Below are 19026 nucleotides of genomic sequence, written 5' to 3' on the forward strand. Positions count from 1 at the left end.
ACCATCTGTAACTCTAGTTCCAGGGGATCCAATATCCTCTTCTGACCTCCTCAGGCACCCGGCACACACGTGGTACACAGTCATACATGCAGGCAAAACATTCACACATATAAAATAAATCTAAAATATGAAAATAAACGGGGAAAGGAGATGCCAGATACAGGTGGTCAGACAATACCCAGTGCAGGAAGCCTTACTGAATACATTGAAGGAAGCCTTCAGACCACTTTCTCAGATCCAAGAAGAAGAGGACTACTGCCCTTCATTTTCTTGCCCTCCTCCTTTCATGGGGTGAGGCCAGAGGAAAACACACACACACATGCACACACACACGACCCACACATGCACAGACACAGTCTGCACAGCCAACTCCACCATCATGGGAAGAACCTTGGCTCAGATCGCTGAGCTTTGGTACCGAAGAACACGGTTCTCCAGACCTCCAACAGGCCACGTCAGCCCTGGCACATGACCAGATGCACACAGCTTAATCAACCCAATCCAATAAGGAAGACGGAGCCCTGGACTCCCCACAGGGCCGTGTTCGAAGTCCTGCCAAGTGACACTTCACACTCCCATCCCAGTACACCACCACAGACAGGGTTCGTCCTCCTACCGCCCACTCATCCACCCCGCACCCCGCACCCCACCCCACCTCCCGCCACATATACACACACCTTGCGCTGCCAGCTAGCCAGGTCTGTCTTCCGGCGAGGGTGTACTAAGCTGGTGTGAACCATAAGGACCAGGAATTCTACCCATGCCCACACCCCCCTGAGACACATGATGCCTTTGGTCCCTGAGGCAGCCTCCCGCTATACCTCCCAGAGACTTGGGAATGCTTGTTCTGTGGCTCCGCTCTGCTGGGCTCGCTGTCATCTTGCTCTTCGTGGCCTGACCCCTGGGCCTGCAAACAAGAAGCCAGGGAAGATAAGAAGTGCATCAGGGGGCTCTGTACCGCAAGGGTCTCTTCTCCTGCCAAGCTAAATGCTAAGCAGGCGCGCTGAGATATCTCACAGGGGCCGCTGAGACACAGGACAGGTCTGTCTGCTTCCTAAGCTGCTTCCTAAGCTCTAGCTAAGCCCACGATGCACAGCTGGAACAGGAGATGAGTAAACATGGTTCCTGCACACACAGATAGGAGCCTGAAGCCCAGGGTGGGGAAGGTGGGACACAACCCAGGAGCCTGGCCTGCCGCCTGCACCGCTAGCTGCAGAGAAGGCAGCGGTCTCCGTGAACACCCTAAATTTGCCAAGGCCTGGGTCAGCAGGGCTGTGCTACAGGAGTGCCAAAATAAAATGGGCAGATGAAAGGCGGTGGTGGAAAAGCACACCAGGAGGGAAGAATTCTGAAGCACCAGGTGAAACAGGTGCAGGACTATGCTCCAAACTGGAGAGAACCATGTGACTCTGGGAGGGAGACAGCAACGTCCCTTACTGCTCCATTCCAGGACATGAATCCCCATTAGCAGACAATGAGCTTCCCCGCTTCCCAAGTCTGGTACTTGAAAACAAACCCCCAAATCTTATTCACATCTTGGGTATCCAGGCAAATTTAGAAAGCTGTTTTGTTTTTTTTTTTAAAGCAATATTTTTATATCTTCAAATAATTTGCAAAGAAATGAAGTTGTGAAGTCAGCCTGGGATCCACTCTTTGTTCCAGAACATCCTGCCAGCAGGTGCCTCCTCCCCTGAACTATGGCAGGGTAAAGCATGGCTCCCAGGGCTTCAGTAAGGGTGAAATGCCCTGCACATAAGCACAACTTCTGCCTTAGGAAGACAGGCTGCAGTGCCAGCCCCCCCACCCACAGACACACACACACATATCCTCCCTCTCAGCCCTGACAGAGAGAAAAGAAAAGCCCAGTGCCAGCACCAGGCCCCACTCTAGGACAAGGCCCCCTGACAGGAGCACCGTCTGCTCTAGGATTCAGGAGTCACTGAGAGAGGTGGGACAGGAGACAGATCACTCTGCCTTCCACAGAGAGGTCCCAGCCCTGTGTCCCCCCCCACACACACACACACACTTCTCCTCTGGCAGCTTGAACCCCTGCAGTTGCATCTGACTCTGACATCTGGGTGGGTAAGGAAGGACAGGGCTTGCACTAAAACCCAGCTCCCCCAAATTACATTAGTGCTAGCAATGCCATCTGTGGGTTCCTCTTGGAGCCTGAAACAGAAGGGCTCCTCGCCAGGGCTGCCTCTCCTCATTGCATCAGCCTGGGCAGAGCTGACACACAGACAGGCAGACACAGCCTCCTCACCCCACCTCATTCTCCTTCTAGTGTTCTGCTCACCATGCATCTTCCCTGCAAACCACCAAGGTCATCCTCTTGTTCTCTACTTTCTTAGAAAAAAAGAGATCACATAGACTGACTGCGCTTCACAAACTAAAATGTAAGTAACAAAGCAAGATGACTGTAATAAAACCTCGAAGTGAAACCAAAGCCACAAAAGACTCTGGGACCGTGAGGACAGAGAGGCAGACTGGAGCTAGCCACAGACCACATCATTCTGTCTGTCCCCTTCTTGCTTCATGTCCTGTACTTTTGCAACAAACTGAAGCAGTAGCTTCCTGACAGAGGAGAAGGAATGACTTGGAAAAAAACCAGATGGTGGGTTTTCTGAATAGGTGGACTTGCTCCCTAGAACTTTTGTCCCAGAAAAGGAAGGAAGAACCCCATAAAGGACAGGGTGTGGTGGCACTTGTCAGAAAGGGGAGCAAAACAAGCACTGGTTAAGCCTCTGGCCTAACACTACTCAAGACCCCAGCCTTACCTCAGCTCCTGAGTTTTGCTTTCAAGATCTAGTCCCAAGGTGGAAGCAGGAGGATTGCAAGTTTGAGACAAGCCTGGGTAACTTAGAGGGTTATTCTTTAATCACAGGGTCTAGGGTGCCAAGGTGTAGCTAAATGGTAAAACACTTGCCTAGCAAACATAAAGCCTTACACGGAAGGGGGGGGTGTTAGCTTGTGATGACAGTTTCAAAGGAATACATGTGGTAAAATGTATCAAATTTTTCTCTTTATTTTTTTAAAAAGATTACTTATTTATTATTTATACAGTTCTCTGCCTGCATGTGTGCCAGCAGGCCAGAAGAGGGCACCAGGTGTCACTAGAAGGTTGTGAGCCACCATGTGGTTGCTGGGAGTTGAACTCAGGATCTCTGGAAGAACAACCAGTGCTCTTAAACTCTGAGCCATCTCCCCAGCCCCAAATTTTTTCTCTTTAAACATGCAGTTTATTGTATGTTACTTATATCTGAAGCTGCATAATTTTCTTCCCCTGCTGGGGATGGAATCCAGGGGCTCACATATGCTAGGCCAGTGCTCTTACCACTAAGCTAGACTCCTTGACATAAACAAAACCTAAGGTAGTTTAATTCCAAGGCCCTCCATGTTCCTAGGGAGAGATCAGAGCAGAGGAGGGGTGGCTAGAGTCCCAGAGGACCACAAGGAGGACTGCACCTGTGGTTCTGCCCACACTGTGAAGTGGCTGCTGCACCCTCCTGCAGCCCCACCCTTCTATACCCTTGAAGATGGGAGAGCTGCAGGCTGAGCCCTGTCAGGGCACTGTTGGCCAGTCAGCCAGAGCATCTAGTGAGACCCACACTCTGGCATGCTGGCTGAAGTATGAATTACAACTTCCTCTATTAGGGTTGACTGCCTGCAGGCAGTGGCTGCTGAAGACTACTAACTCCAGGCCACAGCCACAGAACCCACCGTGCCCTATGCACCTGGTGGCTTCCTGCTCACTTATTAACAAAGGGGCCCCAAATGCACCTGCTCCAAGCCCTGTCTACTGCTCTCATCCCAGCTTTACATCCTCAGCACTGTTAACAGGGGTTGACCAAAGTCACCCAGGCAGGTGCCAGCCAGGCCTGAAAGGAGTGTGTGGGCTTCAATATGAATATGAAATATGCAATGTGAAATATTCAGTATGAAAGCACTGTGCACCCTGTATGTGCCAGCACCCATCACACGGAGGGCTCCCAGGCTGGGTTCAAACCAAACATCCTGTTGTTGCACCCAACCGATTCCATCCACTCAAACCAGCTGCTCCCTAAAACCTGCAGAGATGGTGTGCCAGAATCTCTCTTCTAGCCATCCACAAAAGAGAAAAACAAACGCCATGACGTGACTGACGTGACTGACGCTCCTTTAGGGCAATGCTTCAGGCACTTTTGTACCCTAATGAGTAGAGGCCAGCTTACATCTGGCCGAGGAGACAGACAAAACACTGTAAGAGCAAAGTAAGAATCTTGGGAGCAGAGAGGGGACAACTCACCTCCTCCTCCTCCAAGCAGGCACCAGAACTGGGCCTCAAAGCCTAAAGAAGAAAATGCAGAGGTCAAAGGGGAACCAGCAGGGCCAGCAGGGCAGTCACAAGGTACAGCGTGTACAGGCTGATAAGGAGAGTTGCAGACCTAGCTGCTGGGTGGCAGAGCCGGGGGAATGGGTGGGCAGGTGGTTCGCCCTCAGTTGCTGAGTGAATAAATGGACAGGAGGCAGGGCAGGAATGTTGCAATGCACAGCAGCAAAATGAAGCCCCATCAGAGGCAAGTGTCTAGAGGGAAGAGGCTGTCCAGGAGCCCACTCGGTGTCAAGGAGGAGTCATCTGTGGGTCACCCCTAAAATTAGCTGCCAAAGAAAGTGAGGCCCTAGCAGAGACCACCCAGACTCACCTCCCAGCGGGCTCCACCCAAGACGGGAGAAAGCATGTCACCATCCAGCAGGTGCTCGGACATCCTGCTTCGAAAACCAAGGTCCTGGAGAGGGTGGAGAGGAGAAAGTCAGCTCTGCGCTTGCCAACCTTTCAGAAGGGTGTGCACTGTGTCCTAGGCACCGAGCTCAGCACTGTGACATTGACGTCCTCAAAGCTAACAAGATGATAAGATGAGCAGAATCAAGAGCGTTCGCTGTCTGCACTAAGGGGAGAGTGTGGACACCCACTGTAAAGTTCTTCTGACTCTTCCATATGCTTGGTATTTTTTCATAATAAAATTATAGGCAAAAATAACCCTGCGAGACTGACATGCTCATGCCCTTTGGATGCAGCTGCAGGATGGGGGCGGGGAGGGGGGGGTGTAATTTGGTCCAGGACAAAAAGCTGTTTACAAAAAGCTGCAGGTCAGATGAGCCCCGGGCCTGACTCTTTCCATGACACATGCTGCCCAGCATGGCTCTTCCCAGCTGTCTCCCCTTCCCTCCCTCTCCCCTCCCTTTCTCCCCAACCCACCCCACGCCCAAGCAGGGCAGAAGTGCCAGCAAACCCTTGGAAGTGAGGCTTGACGGGCTCCTGCCGGATCATCTTTTCCCTCTTCCTATATAGGTGGCCCTCTCTCTGGACAACGGGATTCATTAGCAATGCTTTGTCCACAGAGTCCTTTGGGGGACACAGCAGATGCCCACACCTAGCCCAATTCCTCACTGCCCTTTGGCTGCCACGGGGCCACACCATACCCCTTCTGAGCCTAAGAGCTCTGCTGAGCTAAGTGAAGGATCGCTATCCCACAGTATTCTACACAGGGGAAGTTTGGTCATCAGCTTGATGGGTGGCAGGACACCCGGGCAAGGTCAGCTTCCTCCCTCCACATCCAGGGTGAAGAAGAATGCTGATGGGCTCGAAAAGCACACGGTGGCAGTTTTGGAAGGACCAGACCACTTATTTCCAAGAGTTCAGTGATACAGTTATTCATCACTGTCAAGTATTTAGTTTGGTAAGGTTTCTGTTGTTCTGTTTTGGGTTTTTTGTTTGTTTGTTTGTTTGTTTTATTTTGTGTTTGCCAAAAAATGATTTTATTTTATTTTTATTTTATTTTATTTTTTGCTTACCTTTCTAGCCTTTCTTGTTTGTGGAGTTTACTTGGATTTTGATATTTTCCCTTCCATTTGATTTCTACTCCATCTAATGCAGCTGCCATCTGCTTCCAAAGCCCACGGCTCAGTGTGGGGCCAAAGCACTCCGCTGTCTAACCCTCTGCACCCCTCCTATCCTCTCTGCTCATCCCTGACCCTCTCCCACTAATCCCTTCCCTCATACCCTCCTCCTCCTAACAGATGGAGGGGGACATCCAGAGGCAAAAATTGGCCAAAAGTAGCTGAATCTTCCCTTTAGGACTCAGACTTGGCAAACAGACTTGAGATCCAGCAGGCTGGGTGGAAGGTCTAGAAAAGAGAAATCTTGAGTGACCTGGCAGTGCAGGTCACTCAACTCTCAGCATGGCTCAGTGGCCCGGAACAGCCTGGAGCCTCCTGGATTTAACGGTCCTGTCGATGGCCTCGCAGACAAGTCACCCGAAGCCAGAGCAGTAATGTTAGCACTTCACGGTGTCTGTGCTCCGCCTCACTCAGCTCCTACGGCAAACTGATGAAGTGGGCAGCGCTACCTAGCCCTGGCTACTGAGCTGAGAACCAGAACTAACGAAAGCTAATGTTGACCCCAGCTGTGTGGCCACTGGGAAAGTGCTTCTTTGCGAAGAAGGGAAGCCGAGCTCTTCCACACAGCCCTGATGCCCCTCACTCCAACTCACCAGGCCAAGGAAAGACTTTGGCTCAGAAGCTTCAGACTCTGAGAGCTGTGGGTCCTTCAAGCGCTCAAGGATCTCTGACTCCTGCAGAGATACAACCCAGAGAAAACCCCCAGTTGTTGAGGGCTTCTATCCATGGAATTCCCATCCGGCCACAGGGGCTGGCACAGGACTGAGCCCAAGATGAAGATCTAGCCATTCTGAAAACTAATAGATGCAAGAATGGGGCTAGGTACGCCTTGGCTGTGCTGATAGTGGACAAGCACAACCCAGATCAGAGCTGCAGGATTCAGACAGGAAGGGGGAGTTAAGAACAGTGGAGACAGAGAGTCAGCAGTTAGAATCATGCTATCTTAAAAAATAAAGTGTGTCTTAATGTGTGTGTATAACTCATGTGCATGCACGGTGTATGGATGTGTGGATGTGTGTGTGTGTGTTTGTGTACACACACACACATATATACATACATGTGTGTATACATACACATATACAGATATACTTATATACATATACATACACACAGACCTACTTCTTTCCACTTTGGTTATTGGGTAATCTTTGAATGCAACCACTTGCATGTTTGGGACTGGTACAGCAAACTCATAGAAATGGATGAGAAGAGTCATTCTGTAATCTGACTTACCCAGGCTGGTATAGAACACGCAACTCTGGTAGCCTTCATTCACCCCACCCTAACATACACATACACACACATACACACACACACACCCCTATCCTACTTTATAGGAACTCAGACTGCAACAAAGCAAGACAACACATAGGCGGAGAGAAGGAAAGAGGAGAAACAAAGAGCAGAAATATCCCCGGAGGTGCCCGGGGAAAAGTACACTTCTGCTCTGAATTCCCAGTGCCAGCAGCTCTGCAGTTTCATTCGGGATTTTACTGCCTGCTGGGTCTGGGCATATTTGTCACAATGAAGGGCTCTGGCAGATGTTGAAAGCTGAATGCGGCTCTGGACTCAGAGATACAGACATGGGGGCAGGAAGTTGTAAGGGGCTGGCGACAGCAGCAGCAGGCTCTAGCTGGCAACTGCCTTGGGTCGAGGGGCTTACCTCACCAGCGGCTTCTGAAATGCTCTCCTCCAGAGCAGAAGCCTCCTTCTGCTCCTTGGCTGCACTTTCCTTCCTGGAATCCTCCTCTCCTGTCTCCACTAGGTCCTCTGCCTGCTCCTTTTTAGAGACCTTGGCAGCCTGATCACCCTCAGGGTCCAACCCAGGAGCCCCTTGACTTGCAGAAGTCTTGAGATTGCAGTTGTCGTTTTCGTTCAGTGGGTTCCAGGGACCTGCCCCTCTTCCCCGGAACCTGCTGTCACTGGCACTGTCCACACTATTGTCTGCACCCTGGCTGAACAGCTTGCCGGGAGTGGGGGGCCGAGCGGGATCTGAGTCCAGAGAAGCATCCTTCTTGTCTGGCTGGCTGGTTCTTGGAGACTCCTGAAGAACAAAGACGGTGTCAGAAAGGAGCCAAAGTTTAGAAACTGACACAAGAGAGTGGCCATTCCTTGACTCTCTTGATTCCTGTTGGAGCTGTGACCCTAATGGTATCCCATATAGCTCTGTGTGTGCGTGTGTGTGTGTGTGTGTGTGTGTGTGTGTGTGTTCTCACTGAATCTGGAGCTCACCAGTTTGGTCACTAACTGGCCAGCATGTTCTGGGGATCCACCTTCTCTTTGCTGCCTGCCACCACAGGGGTTACAGTGCCATATCTGGATTTTTAAATGAGTGCTAGGGATCAGAACTCATGTCCACATGCTTGCAGAGCAACCACTTTACCCACTAAGCTGTCTCCCTGGCCCTCCCAAGCAAAGTGTTAAACAATATTGTTTTAATTATGGGTGGGGGTGGGGGTATGGGCACATAAGTGCAGGTGTCTGCAGAGGCCAGAGGTGTTGGCTCCTACTGGAACCAGAATTATGGGCAGTTCTAAACTACCCAATACAGGTACAGGGAACCAAACTCAGGTCCCGTGCAAAAGCAATTTGTGTTTTTACGTACTGTGAGCCATCACTTATTCACCCAACTAGCTTTGCAAAACACCGGTTGCTGCCCCGACTCACATCCAGATAAAGAGAATGGGAATTCTATGGTAGCAGAGATACATCCAGCTCGGGAACTGTACGTGAGGGGCTTAGAAATTACTGTGACTCTGCCATCATTTGTCACCTCCTCTGGTCCCATCAGCAACCCCACGGACAGCATCATCTGTCCAGGACTCACAGCCTGGGGTCCCTGAGAAGCAGGTGTCCAGATGGGATTGGCTGGGTAAGAGACCTGACAGAGGTGACAGAGGAGGGAGGGCCTGGAAACAGACAGGTCATCGCCTGTGATGGAGACAAAGACCAGCACGGGGCAGTTCTGGGAAAATCTGAACCAAGCAGAGTGCTCAAGTGGCTGCCGTCAGAGAAGTCCCACATTGGGCAGGAAAGGCCTTGGTCCCAAACCCCTGTTGGGACCTGTCACCAAAAGGGCCAGTAGCTGGCAGCTGGCAGTTTTCTAAATCTCCACTTCAGCTGGATCTCCTGAAAGGAAAACTGAACTGCACACTTAACCCACTGGCCACACCAGTGTTTTTCAAATTCAAAATCACTAGTGAAAATCCAAGACTTCTACTAAATTCTTCCCAGAGCTGACCAAAGCAGGAACAGAAAGGCCTCCCTCAGAAATTCAGCCAAGGATCTCTCCTGAGCTCAAGCTCAGGGCCTCCTTCCAGAGAAACATCTGTGTCGGCACTGAAGCTGTCAGGCTGAACAACTCCTGAGGGGGCTGGTTAAGGCTCCTTGATTCCCTGTCCTGAAGATTAAAACCAAGAGTGTGATTAGTGCTTTAGTTTGGATCTGAAATGTTCCCGAAAAGGCCCATGTGGTGGAAGCTTTCCTCGGGGTGGAAGGGTGGGAGGGGGTGAAATTTTAGGGCCAGGACCCTAATGTTCCCATTAGGAACAGGAGGTCTGCGGGTTCCTGGGGGCATGCCCCTGAAAGAGGCTGAGGGGCCTCGGTGCCCTTCTTCTCTTTGCTCCTTGGCTTATGATGTGAACATCTCTGCCGTGCCACATGGTCCTGCCATGGTGTGCTACCCCGCCAGGACACAAAATAGGGGGAGCTAATCAATCATGGCCTTCAACTTCAAAACTGCAGGCAGATATAAGCCTTCTCTTGATATTCTTAAGGTTTAATTCAGATGGTTCGCTACGACAGTGGAAAGCCAAGCACCACAAGGCAAGCCGGCAGCTCAAGAAGGCCCCAACATGTGTCTGCTGTTCCAGCACAGTGAAGACAGAACCACTGCAGATCTGGCAGCCGACTGACAGGCCAACCTGGGCTCTCCAAGAATGGTAAAGGGAGCGGGAGGTGCAATCTCGGCACTCATTTAAGTGAGGTAGGGAACTTGGAGCTGCGCCTGTCTACACTGTCGGTGCCCCAGAAACGATCACTAACATTCTGTGATGGGGAGAGCCACACACTCATCCTCTGGGAGCCCTCAGTGTGCCAGGGGCACACTACCTTAGGGAACAAGAGGTGACCAGAAGGATCCTGCCTGCAGGGCACTAGGCTAGCACTGAGAAAAAGTAGAGTGTCCCACATGGACCAAACCAAAGAGGCAGGTGTGACGCTGTTACCAAGCTGTTCCTGGAAGAAAAGCGGGTGAGGTGGAAAAGGCACATGCTAACCAGCACAGCTCTTATCACTGTCAACACTCAGACAGAGAAAACTACTGGATCCCTGAGTTGACAGAAGGGGGTGCGTGAGCCCTTTCTCTTTAGAAAGGCAGGGGGCACAGTGCATGGGTGTGTGTATATGTGGATGGGTGAGTGCGCACGCGTACCTGTGTGGTGTGTGTGTGTGTGTGTGTGTGTGTGCGCGCGCACATGCGCGCGCGTTCACCACATAACTCATTCAGCAACTGAAGCCAGTCCATGCTAGTCAGGCTCATCTTGGAATTAAGGAGGTTCTCCTGTCCTCCCACTTCAATCTGGGCATTAAACATAGTCTTAAAGGGTTACCTAGCAACAAATTTTGGATTAGGAGACAGAGGAAATGTCAGGACAAAGTATGCACTGTCTCAGCTGGCCCCAGCCCTCCCTGCTGCTCACAGTTCATTCCAGCCATATCTTACATCTCCTCCTGTTTGTCCTATTTCTCTACTCTGATATGCATATTCTCTTTGTTGTTAAAGAGGTCAGACTTGGCACATGCTAAGCCTGGACTCTACCACTAAGCCACTTATTCCTGGAACAACTACTTCCCCTCTCTATCCCCTGACAAACTACCACCGGTCCTCTCAGCTTCACCTCTCCCAGGAAGCCTTCCTTTGTCTTTGATCCTGGACCCTTGGTCTCTCTACCACAATAGCTATAATAGTTGGCAGGTTCTTTGCTTATTTTTTTTCGCTAGAGGAACTTTCTATTGAGCTCAGGACCCAGTTTCTGGCATATAAGGGTGTTCAGTAAAGTCTTGACTGAGTTTTAGGGTTTTTGTTGTTATTGTTTTTAGTTTAAGAATGCATGTGTCATGCCAAGTGGTGATGGTGCACATCTTTAACCCTAGTAGAGGCAGGTGGATGTCTGAGTTCGAGACCAGCCTGGACTACAGAGCAACTTGCAAGATAGCCAGGACTACACAGAGAAACCTTGTCTCAAAAACAAAACAGAAAGGACGTGTGCGTGGGGCAGTGGGAAGAGGTGAGGCTTCCTAAACTCCTCTCCCAAATGGAGGTGCAATATTTATTTGCCAAGGTCATATGGGGGTTAGACTATTTCATTACAGTGCACATTAAGTGAAATGTTAACTCTCAGCTATTCAAAATGATGGAAAAGCAAGTAGACCATGAAAACTTAGAGGGTAGCCCGGTATGGTGGTGCATGCCTTCAATCCCAGAGGCAGAAGCAGGCAGATCTCTGTGAATTCAAGGCCAGCCCTGTCTATATAGCAAGCCCTAGGCCAGACACTGCCAAGAAAAGAAAGAGAGAAAGAGAGAAGAGAGAGAAAGAGAGAAGAAAGAAAGAAAGAAAGAAAGAAAGAAAGAAAGAAAGAAAGAAAGAAAGGAAAGAAAGAAAGAAAGAAAGAAAGAAAGAAAGAAAGAAAGAAAGAAAGAAAGAAAGAAAGAAAGAAAGGGAAAGAAAGAGGGAGGGAGGGAGGGAGGAAGGAAGAAGGAAGGAAGGAAGAAGGAAGGAGAGAAGGAGGGAGGGAGGGAGGAAGGAAGGAGGGAAGAAGGAGGGAGGGAGGAAGGAAGGAAGGAAGGACGAAGGAAGAAGGAAGGAAGAAGGGAGGGAGGGAGGAAGGAAGGAAGAAGGAGGGAGGGAGGGAGGAAGGAAGGAAGGAAGGAAGGAAGGAAGGAAGGAGGGAAGAAGAGAGGAAGGAAGGAAGGAAGGAAGGAAGGAAGGAAGGAAGGAAGGAAAGAAAGAAAGAAAGAAAGAAAGAAAGAAAGAAAGAAAGAAAGAAAGAAAGAAAGAAAAAATAATAATTAAACTAAAAATGTTTAAATTCAAAGGGTATCAGTGGCTGGGATCAGCTCAATAGTACAGCTAGTACCTAGTATACCTGAGACCGGGCTCTAGTCCCAATACTGAGGGGGCTAGGGAAGGAGAGGATACCAGATTTAGGTGGATTCTCATTCTTTTTTTTTCTTTTTTTAAGATTTTGTTTTAGTCGTGTGTCCGTCTGTCTGCCCACCCATCTGCCTGCCTGTCTGTGTGTGTATGGGTACCCATGGAGACGAGAAGAGGGCATAAGATCTGCTGGAATTACAAACAGTTGTGAGCCACCTGATATGGGTGTTGGGCATCAACCCTGAGCGATCTCTGGGGAAAACAGTGAGTGATCCTAACCACCTCTCTAGCCCCTAGATTCCCATAGTTACAGTGGAGAGAACACACCTACAACACTCTGGAGCTTCATCCAGGCAGCTCTTAGCGGCTCTTGCTCCAGGCTCTGTGGGTGCACGTCTCTGCTCTGCGCCTCTCCTGCTCATACTCCCAACCTCTCCCTGCCTCAAGCTTAAACCCTTCAAAGAATGAATTTCAGCTTGGGGCACAGCTGAGTGTGTGCTTAAGGCATAAGGTCCCAGCGTCCACTGTCAGCATCCTGCCCCCCCCCCCAAAAAAGGAAGATTTCCATGTGACTGGATGGTCTCAATCTGCCTACCTAAACATAAAATTGCTAAAAAATAAGGCGGCCATTAAAATAAATGGCCTTAAAATAAAATAAAATAAATGGCCTTGGCCTGTGTCCACATCTATTGACTACATTGACAGCACAGCCAGAAATGGGTGGAGAAGCAGGAGAAGTTAAACACTAGCTGTCTCTCATCTATGAAAGGATGCAGGAAATCTGTATCTCAGCTGACTCCACATTTGCCCTGTTCACCTAGCCCCTGTCCTTGGCATGATGCCAGGCCTAGGGCCTGCAGCCCCCAGTATATGCACACTCCAGCCACCCATGTAGAGGCTCTTGCTCCAGGCTCTGTGTGTACATAGCTCTGCCCCACCCCTCTCATGCTCGTACTCCCAAACCTCCCCCTGCCTTGTCCCCAGGTCCTTTAGCTTCGAGGCATGTTTCAAGATTTTGCCATCTGCACGAGAAGGGGGTGAAGAGCAGTGATGGTCAGGACCACTTTGTGAATATCTAACACTTTTCAGAAGTCGTGAGCCCCGCCCCCACCTCAGATTGCAGTCTGACACCCTCACCTGCCCAGAGCATGAAAGCGTTGGCTCCTATGATGCACATAGAACCGGAGGGGAAAATCACAGGGGATCGGGGAGGCTACCTCAACAGCATGTCCACACACTCATACTGTTCTGGAGAGACCCCTCCGGGTCTCAGGCCCATTCAGTTGGTCTCGATTCTTTGCCCAGCTCCCCGGGCATAGCTGGTACTTTGCAGTCACACTGACATCATCCTGTGATTTCTAAGCCGAGGCACCCTCCCTCTCCTTTGACAGCTGATGGCTTTTCATCAGCACCACATGACCACATACTGCCTGCTCACCACCCTCTGCCTCCCTGCCCTCAGAAGCCTTCGGTGCGGGTTCCACAAACCTTTCCCTTTCAGTCTGCGACAGACTACCAATGGGTTTAGGCTGGAGAGCAAAGGAGGGAGACACTGACAGAGCTGCATTCTTGCTACCCTACTGCCCTCTCATGGAAATAAGAGCAAAATGACTGCTCGGCAGCACAGCGCAGAGTGAGCCCTAGAAGAAAGGCTGCAACAGGAGCTAACTGTGAGGGGCAGGGCATAATTGTACTCTGGGACAAAAGCCATTTTCAAAGGTCTGTGCCCAAGTGGAGGCAGCTTTGCCTACCTAGAAACCTACACTTATCTCCATCATTAACGTCTCCCTCAAGAAAAAGCCCTAATACCTACCTAAGGTTAGATCATAGGACTCCAACACCCCATGTGGAGTGAGACAGGAGTGAGAGGTGTCCAAGCATCACCTACTGCAGCCACTCCCCACAAGCCATTCAAATGTCTAAAACTCTCCTGCTCCTCCCACCCCTCCTCCCAAAGGGAAAACTTCAGAAGTCCAGATCGCGTCAAAAGAGAAAATACTGTTGACATCTGTACTCCACTACGAAGTAATCATGATCAAGCTACAGTGGAATTTCAATCCACCACTGATTGTAAGGAACAAATACTGTACCCAGACCCTGAGCGAGCTAAGGGAAGGAAGAAACACTCCATGCCTTCAGCTGTTAAACCAAACACTGCAAAGCACTCCCTGTGTCCCAGGCAGTGGGCTGGGTGCTGGGTACACAGACATAAATTATGTAGCACCAAGGTGCTCCACTCCCCAGAACCACCCTCTTTCTTCAAACGTGCAAGTCTTCCTGACAACCCTTCTCCTCACCACAGACATCCTCCCACGTGCAAACTGAGTGCCTCCCTCTGAGTCCACCAGTCAGTCCGCACTGGGTGATGGTGGGTGGGAAGAAAACAAAGTCCCCCTGTCAGAGAATCACACTGAATTCTTTACTCAAGCAGGCTAGTTCTGCTCAGAAGGAACAATTTTAAGGCAGACATGTATCAGATTGGAGATCCAGATGGGACAGTTGGGGAAAGTGTTATGTTTGGCACAAAGCACTAAAGTCACAATCAAAACATATCTGGCTGTGCAGAACCAAAAGGCCGGGCAGATTCTGGGATAATAAGCAATGCTCTACTATGCAATGGGTCCTGCCCCAAAGAGAGCGTTGAATCCCTTTAAAGATGCACCCACAGTGAGGTCGTAAGTACCAATACAGAGCCTGTCAGTCAGCATGTAGACGGAGACAGTGCCAGGCTACACAGAGAAACTTTATCTCAAAAAAACAAAACAAAAAAAACAAATAATAATACTAGAGGCTGAGGAGATGTCTCAGACGGTAAGAGTGCTTGCTATGCAAGCATGAGCCCCCATGTAAAAAGTCAGGTGTGGCCACGCACCTGTGACCCCAGGACTGTGGGAGGAAGATACAGAGAATCAGTGGGGCACGCTGGCTGCCAGCCTAGAGCCAGGCTCAGTGAGACGCCTATCTTGAGGAATAATTAGGCAGAGAGTGACACCCAATGTCCTCCTCTGGCCTCCACTTCAGCATATGCTCCAGCAAATACACATGTGTCACACACAGTCACATACACACAAAGAATAAGGTTAGTAAAGAAACCAACTGTAATTTGTGATGGGGGCACCTTTGCTTTTCTGGCCGGCTTTATGGCCATTCTAATGACGTAAAAGTGATTTGGACTTTAAGGTGTGAAAGGCACTAATAAAAACATAATAATAATATATAAGACTTGTATGGGGCTTAGACCTTGCAGTCAGTATTTAAATGTCTGTATGAATCTAATTAACAACTTCATGTTTCGTTGCTTATAACAAAAATTTGGAGACTATTTAGAGAACTGTTAATTGTTTAAAAATTAGTAAATCAGACACTGGACAGAGAACATACAACAGGAGAGGTTCCTATGATTTCTAAGTCCAGGCTTCAACACATGCCTGTGTGCTAGCCATGAAGAACATGCTGGTGGCAGCGCAGGCCAGCCCGCAGCAACAGGATGGGAACTTGGAAGCTATTCCTGCCCATTTGCTTTTTTCCATCCTTAAATCTTCCCTTGGGCTGTTCATTTACCTAGACTATCCCCTGTCTAAAATTTAGTCTCTCTTCAAAACCCAGGGCAAATGTTATCTCCTCCGCCAGGTTTGCTTGGTGTCTAGGCAAGAAATCTCTTCCCCATGTAGTGTACGAGGAGGCAAAGTATGCATATCTCATGCTCAAAGCACCTGCTAGTGCAAGGACTTCCAAAAACTAGGTCATTGATAGCTGAGAAAACAAAAGGATGCCCTGAACCCCAGAAATCCTGGGCAGACCCCAATAGACCAGTTCCCTTTCCAAATATGTTCCAAAGCCTGCAAAGCTTAGGAAGGAGGAAAAAAAAAAAAAAGATATGGCCTGAGGCATTTAGCAGCAAGGGCCTCAGGCTCTTACCTCGTACTCAAAGTTACCTCCCAGGGCACCAAGGTCCAGATGAAGGTTCTTGAGAAGCTTGCCGGAGCTTCGGACACTCTGCAAGCAAAAAGAACTGTGAGTGGTAACTTAGTTTTTCATTGCTGTGATAAGACTCCATGATCAAAAGCAACTTGGGGAGAAAGGGGTTCATTTCAGCTTACAACTCTCAGGTCACAGACCCTTACTGAAGGAGCTCAGGGAAGGGACTAGAGGCAAAAACTAACGTAGGGGCCAAGGAGGGGTGCTGCTTACTGGCTTGCTCCTCCTGGCTCGCTCAGCCTGCTTTCTTACACAGCCCAAGACCACTTGCTCAGGGAGGGCCCCACCACAGTGTGCTGGACACACATACTAGGGGAGGGGTATAGGGGGAGAAGAGGGAAGGAGGATGGGGTTGGGAGGAGATGAGGGAGGGGGCCACAGCTGTGATATAAAGTGAATAAATTGTAATAAATAACAAATTTAAAATTAAAAAAAAAGAGAGAGAGAGAGAGAGAAGAAAATGCCCCACAGGCTTGCCTACAGGCTAATTCAGGGAAGTATTTTTCCTCAGTCGGGGTTCCCTCTTCTCAGATAACTCTAGCCTGCGTCAAGTTGACAGAAAACACACACATACACACACTAGCTTGTGTCAAGGTGACAGAAACAGACACACACACATAAAACAAGTGGTAAGTCAAAAGGCCAGACCAACATGAAGCACATGCAGGAGAGTGGGGTACCCTGCAAGGCTCTGGAGGACTACAGGGCAGGTCTCACTGAGCAGGCCTTTACCCAGTGAGCACAAGGCCAAGCAAGTATGCTGGGCTCCCCAGATCAGATCAGACCTAAGAAGCATACAGGCTGGTCAAGAGAGGGGGTTATAGGTGGAAAGATCACTTTTATTTATTTTTAAAATGGGTGGGGGAGGGGGCAGGGATGGCCTCAGAGGTTAGCCAAAGACAGAGGCAGTCCATGTGCCCACCAACAGATGCCTGTGTAAACAGGACATGGTGCGCGCACACCCACCAGGCTTCAAAAGGAGTGTTTACATACCCACTGCACCATACTGAGTGAAAAGGTGCCAGACGCCAGAGAGTTTGCTCATGTAAAACATCTAGAACCGGCAAATTCATGAACAGGAAAAAAAAAAAAAAACAAACAGCCTAAGAGACTAGCAGGGGCTGGAGGAAAAAGTAATGACTTATTGTGTAGTGGATCAAAATTGGGATTATAAACAAGTTCTGAAAATGGACAGTAGTGATAGTAACATAATATTACAAAAAAAAACTAATATCCCTGAACTACTGTACAGTTAAAATAAGCTAAAACTGCACATGTATGTATGTGTGTGTGTGTGTGTGTGTGTGTTTGTGTGTTTAAGCACTTTACCACAATTAAAAAACAAACAAACAAACATATAGCCAGAGGGTTTCCAGGCCTGAAAGAGAATCTCACCATTACCTGGTTGTCACTTTCCTCTTCATCCTCCTCATTGGTCTCTTCCCCTAAAGTCAAGAGGCTCAGAGCATTCTTGCCTTCATGGACAGAACCCAAGAGACCCTTTGTACAAGCAGCAGCCTTGAGACCCTGTGGAGACTCCGAAACAGAAAGGGAGCAGGGGACTCACCAGGATGATCTTCAGAACCATCCCGACATGCTCCCAGTCAAGTCCTACTGTGTCCACAGATCTGGACTCTAATTCACACGGCTTACTCCCTTCCCATCTCCCACTGTTCCAGCCACATGGATGCGGAATTCAGCACACGTGGCCTACCCTACCCCAGCCCACCTCCACTGGCAGAGTGACTCCTCTCAGACTAGATGATGAACTCTGAAGACACAGCTTTCTGTAAGTGACAGGCCCCAGTTCCAAGTATGACACCCAAAAGGTCCCACAGTAACAACACACATGCACAGCAGAGAAAGGACTCACCAGTGTGGGTTCTCCAAGCTGCCCAGAGTCTGCCGAGCTCCCCAGGCTCACGCTCTGAGATCCACGAAGAGCAGAGGGTGGGGCATCCCCAAGGCCTCGTAAGGGAGCCAGGCCCCAAACTGGGGCCTGGACTGGGGCTAAGGGGGAACCCAGGACCTGGGCAACAGAACACATCTCGTTATAAACCCCAGAAACCAGGAGGTTCTCAGGATGTCAGAGACAGATATAAAAATAAAGCATCTAAATTCTGCCCGTTCAAGTTTAAACCGTCTCCGCTCGGAAGGCTGCTAATGAAACACAACATCCAGAAATACCATTGTGCCAACTGGGGGAGAAATCCAGGCTGGTTTCCTGATTCTGCTAACTTGTATGCTTGAGCACATCTGGCAGATGCTAAGACTTGGGGGCACATGACAAGTGAGCAGGACAGGGAGGCAGAGATGAAACCCTAATTACTAGAACTAGTAACCCTAGTTACTGACAACCGATGAGTCAAGAAAAAGCAGTCTCAACATGCTACTGACAAAGACAGAGGTAAACAGCAGAAGAAAGTGCGGGCCTCCTGGGAGGACCGTGCGTGCACCCGGAGGCTGCTGCACCTCAGCATGTGCCTTGGCATTCTCTTTGACTTGCTTTCCCCGATCCTCAGGAGAGCCAAGCGAAGGCTTCCATTATGCCAGTGAAGACTGGAGTCAAAATCCAGGCCAGGTCTGAATGTGTGGACCCTCAGGCTGCTCACAGCCTCTCACGTCCCCAGTTCCTTCATCTGCAAGATGAAGAGGGTCCATACTTGGCCCTGTGAGGTCTGCTCAGCAGCTCAAATGAGATGGTGAGCATGGGGGTGGGGGGGAAGCTTCTGTAAGGAGCCCAGGGCTGTAGCAACATTATGGAATCAATGTTGTTACAGAGCTCTGTCTTATGATCGTCTAACTTAGCAGAAGCAAGAGGCCAACGTAGGGGCTGGAGAGGTGGCTCAATGGTTAAGAGAGTCTGCCGATCTTCCAGAGGATCTGAGTTCATTCAGTTCCCATGACCCACCTCAGGCAGCTCACACGTAACTGCCTCCAACTCCAGTCCCAGACC

The 19026-nt window shown here is 49.7% G+C and overlaps 1 protein-coding gene across 2 annotated transcripts in view; it reads right to left on the bottom strand.

Annotated features, from left to right (window-relative positions):
• Cep164 (centrosomal protein 164) overlaps positions 1-19026 on the bottom strand; it is a 63203-nt gene that overhangs the window by 19918 nt on the left and 24259 nt on the right. The window contains exons 5-12 of one of the 2 annotated variants that reach the window (XM_021639752.2): positions 17944-18099; positions 17472-17597; positions 16011-16088; positions 7601-7981; positions 6531-6611; positions 4683-4766; positions 4286-4327; positions 822-907 (exon numbers count right to left, since the gene is read on the bottom strand). In XM_021639752.2, the coding sequence (XP_021495427.1) occupies positions 822-907; positions 4286-4327; positions 4683-4766; positions 6531-6611; positions 7601-7981; positions 16011-16088; positions 17472-17597; positions 17944-18099 (1034 nt within the window). Of the gene's footprint in view, positions 1-821; positions 908-4285; positions 4328-4682; positions 4767-6530; positions 6612-7600; positions 7982-16010; positions 16089-17471; positions 17607-17943; positions 18100-19026 lie in introns of both variants that reach the window. The other variant, XM_021639751.2, reaches the window with a different exon arrangement.

Source organism: Meriones unguiculatus, chromosome 1 (genome assembly GCF_030254825.1).
Source record: "Meriones unguiculatus strain TT.TT164.6M chromosome 1, Bangor_MerUng_6.1, whole genome shotgun sequence".
NCBI classification, from domain to species: Eukaryota; Metazoa; Chordata; class Mammalia; order Rodentia; family Muridae; genus Meriones; species Meriones unguiculatus.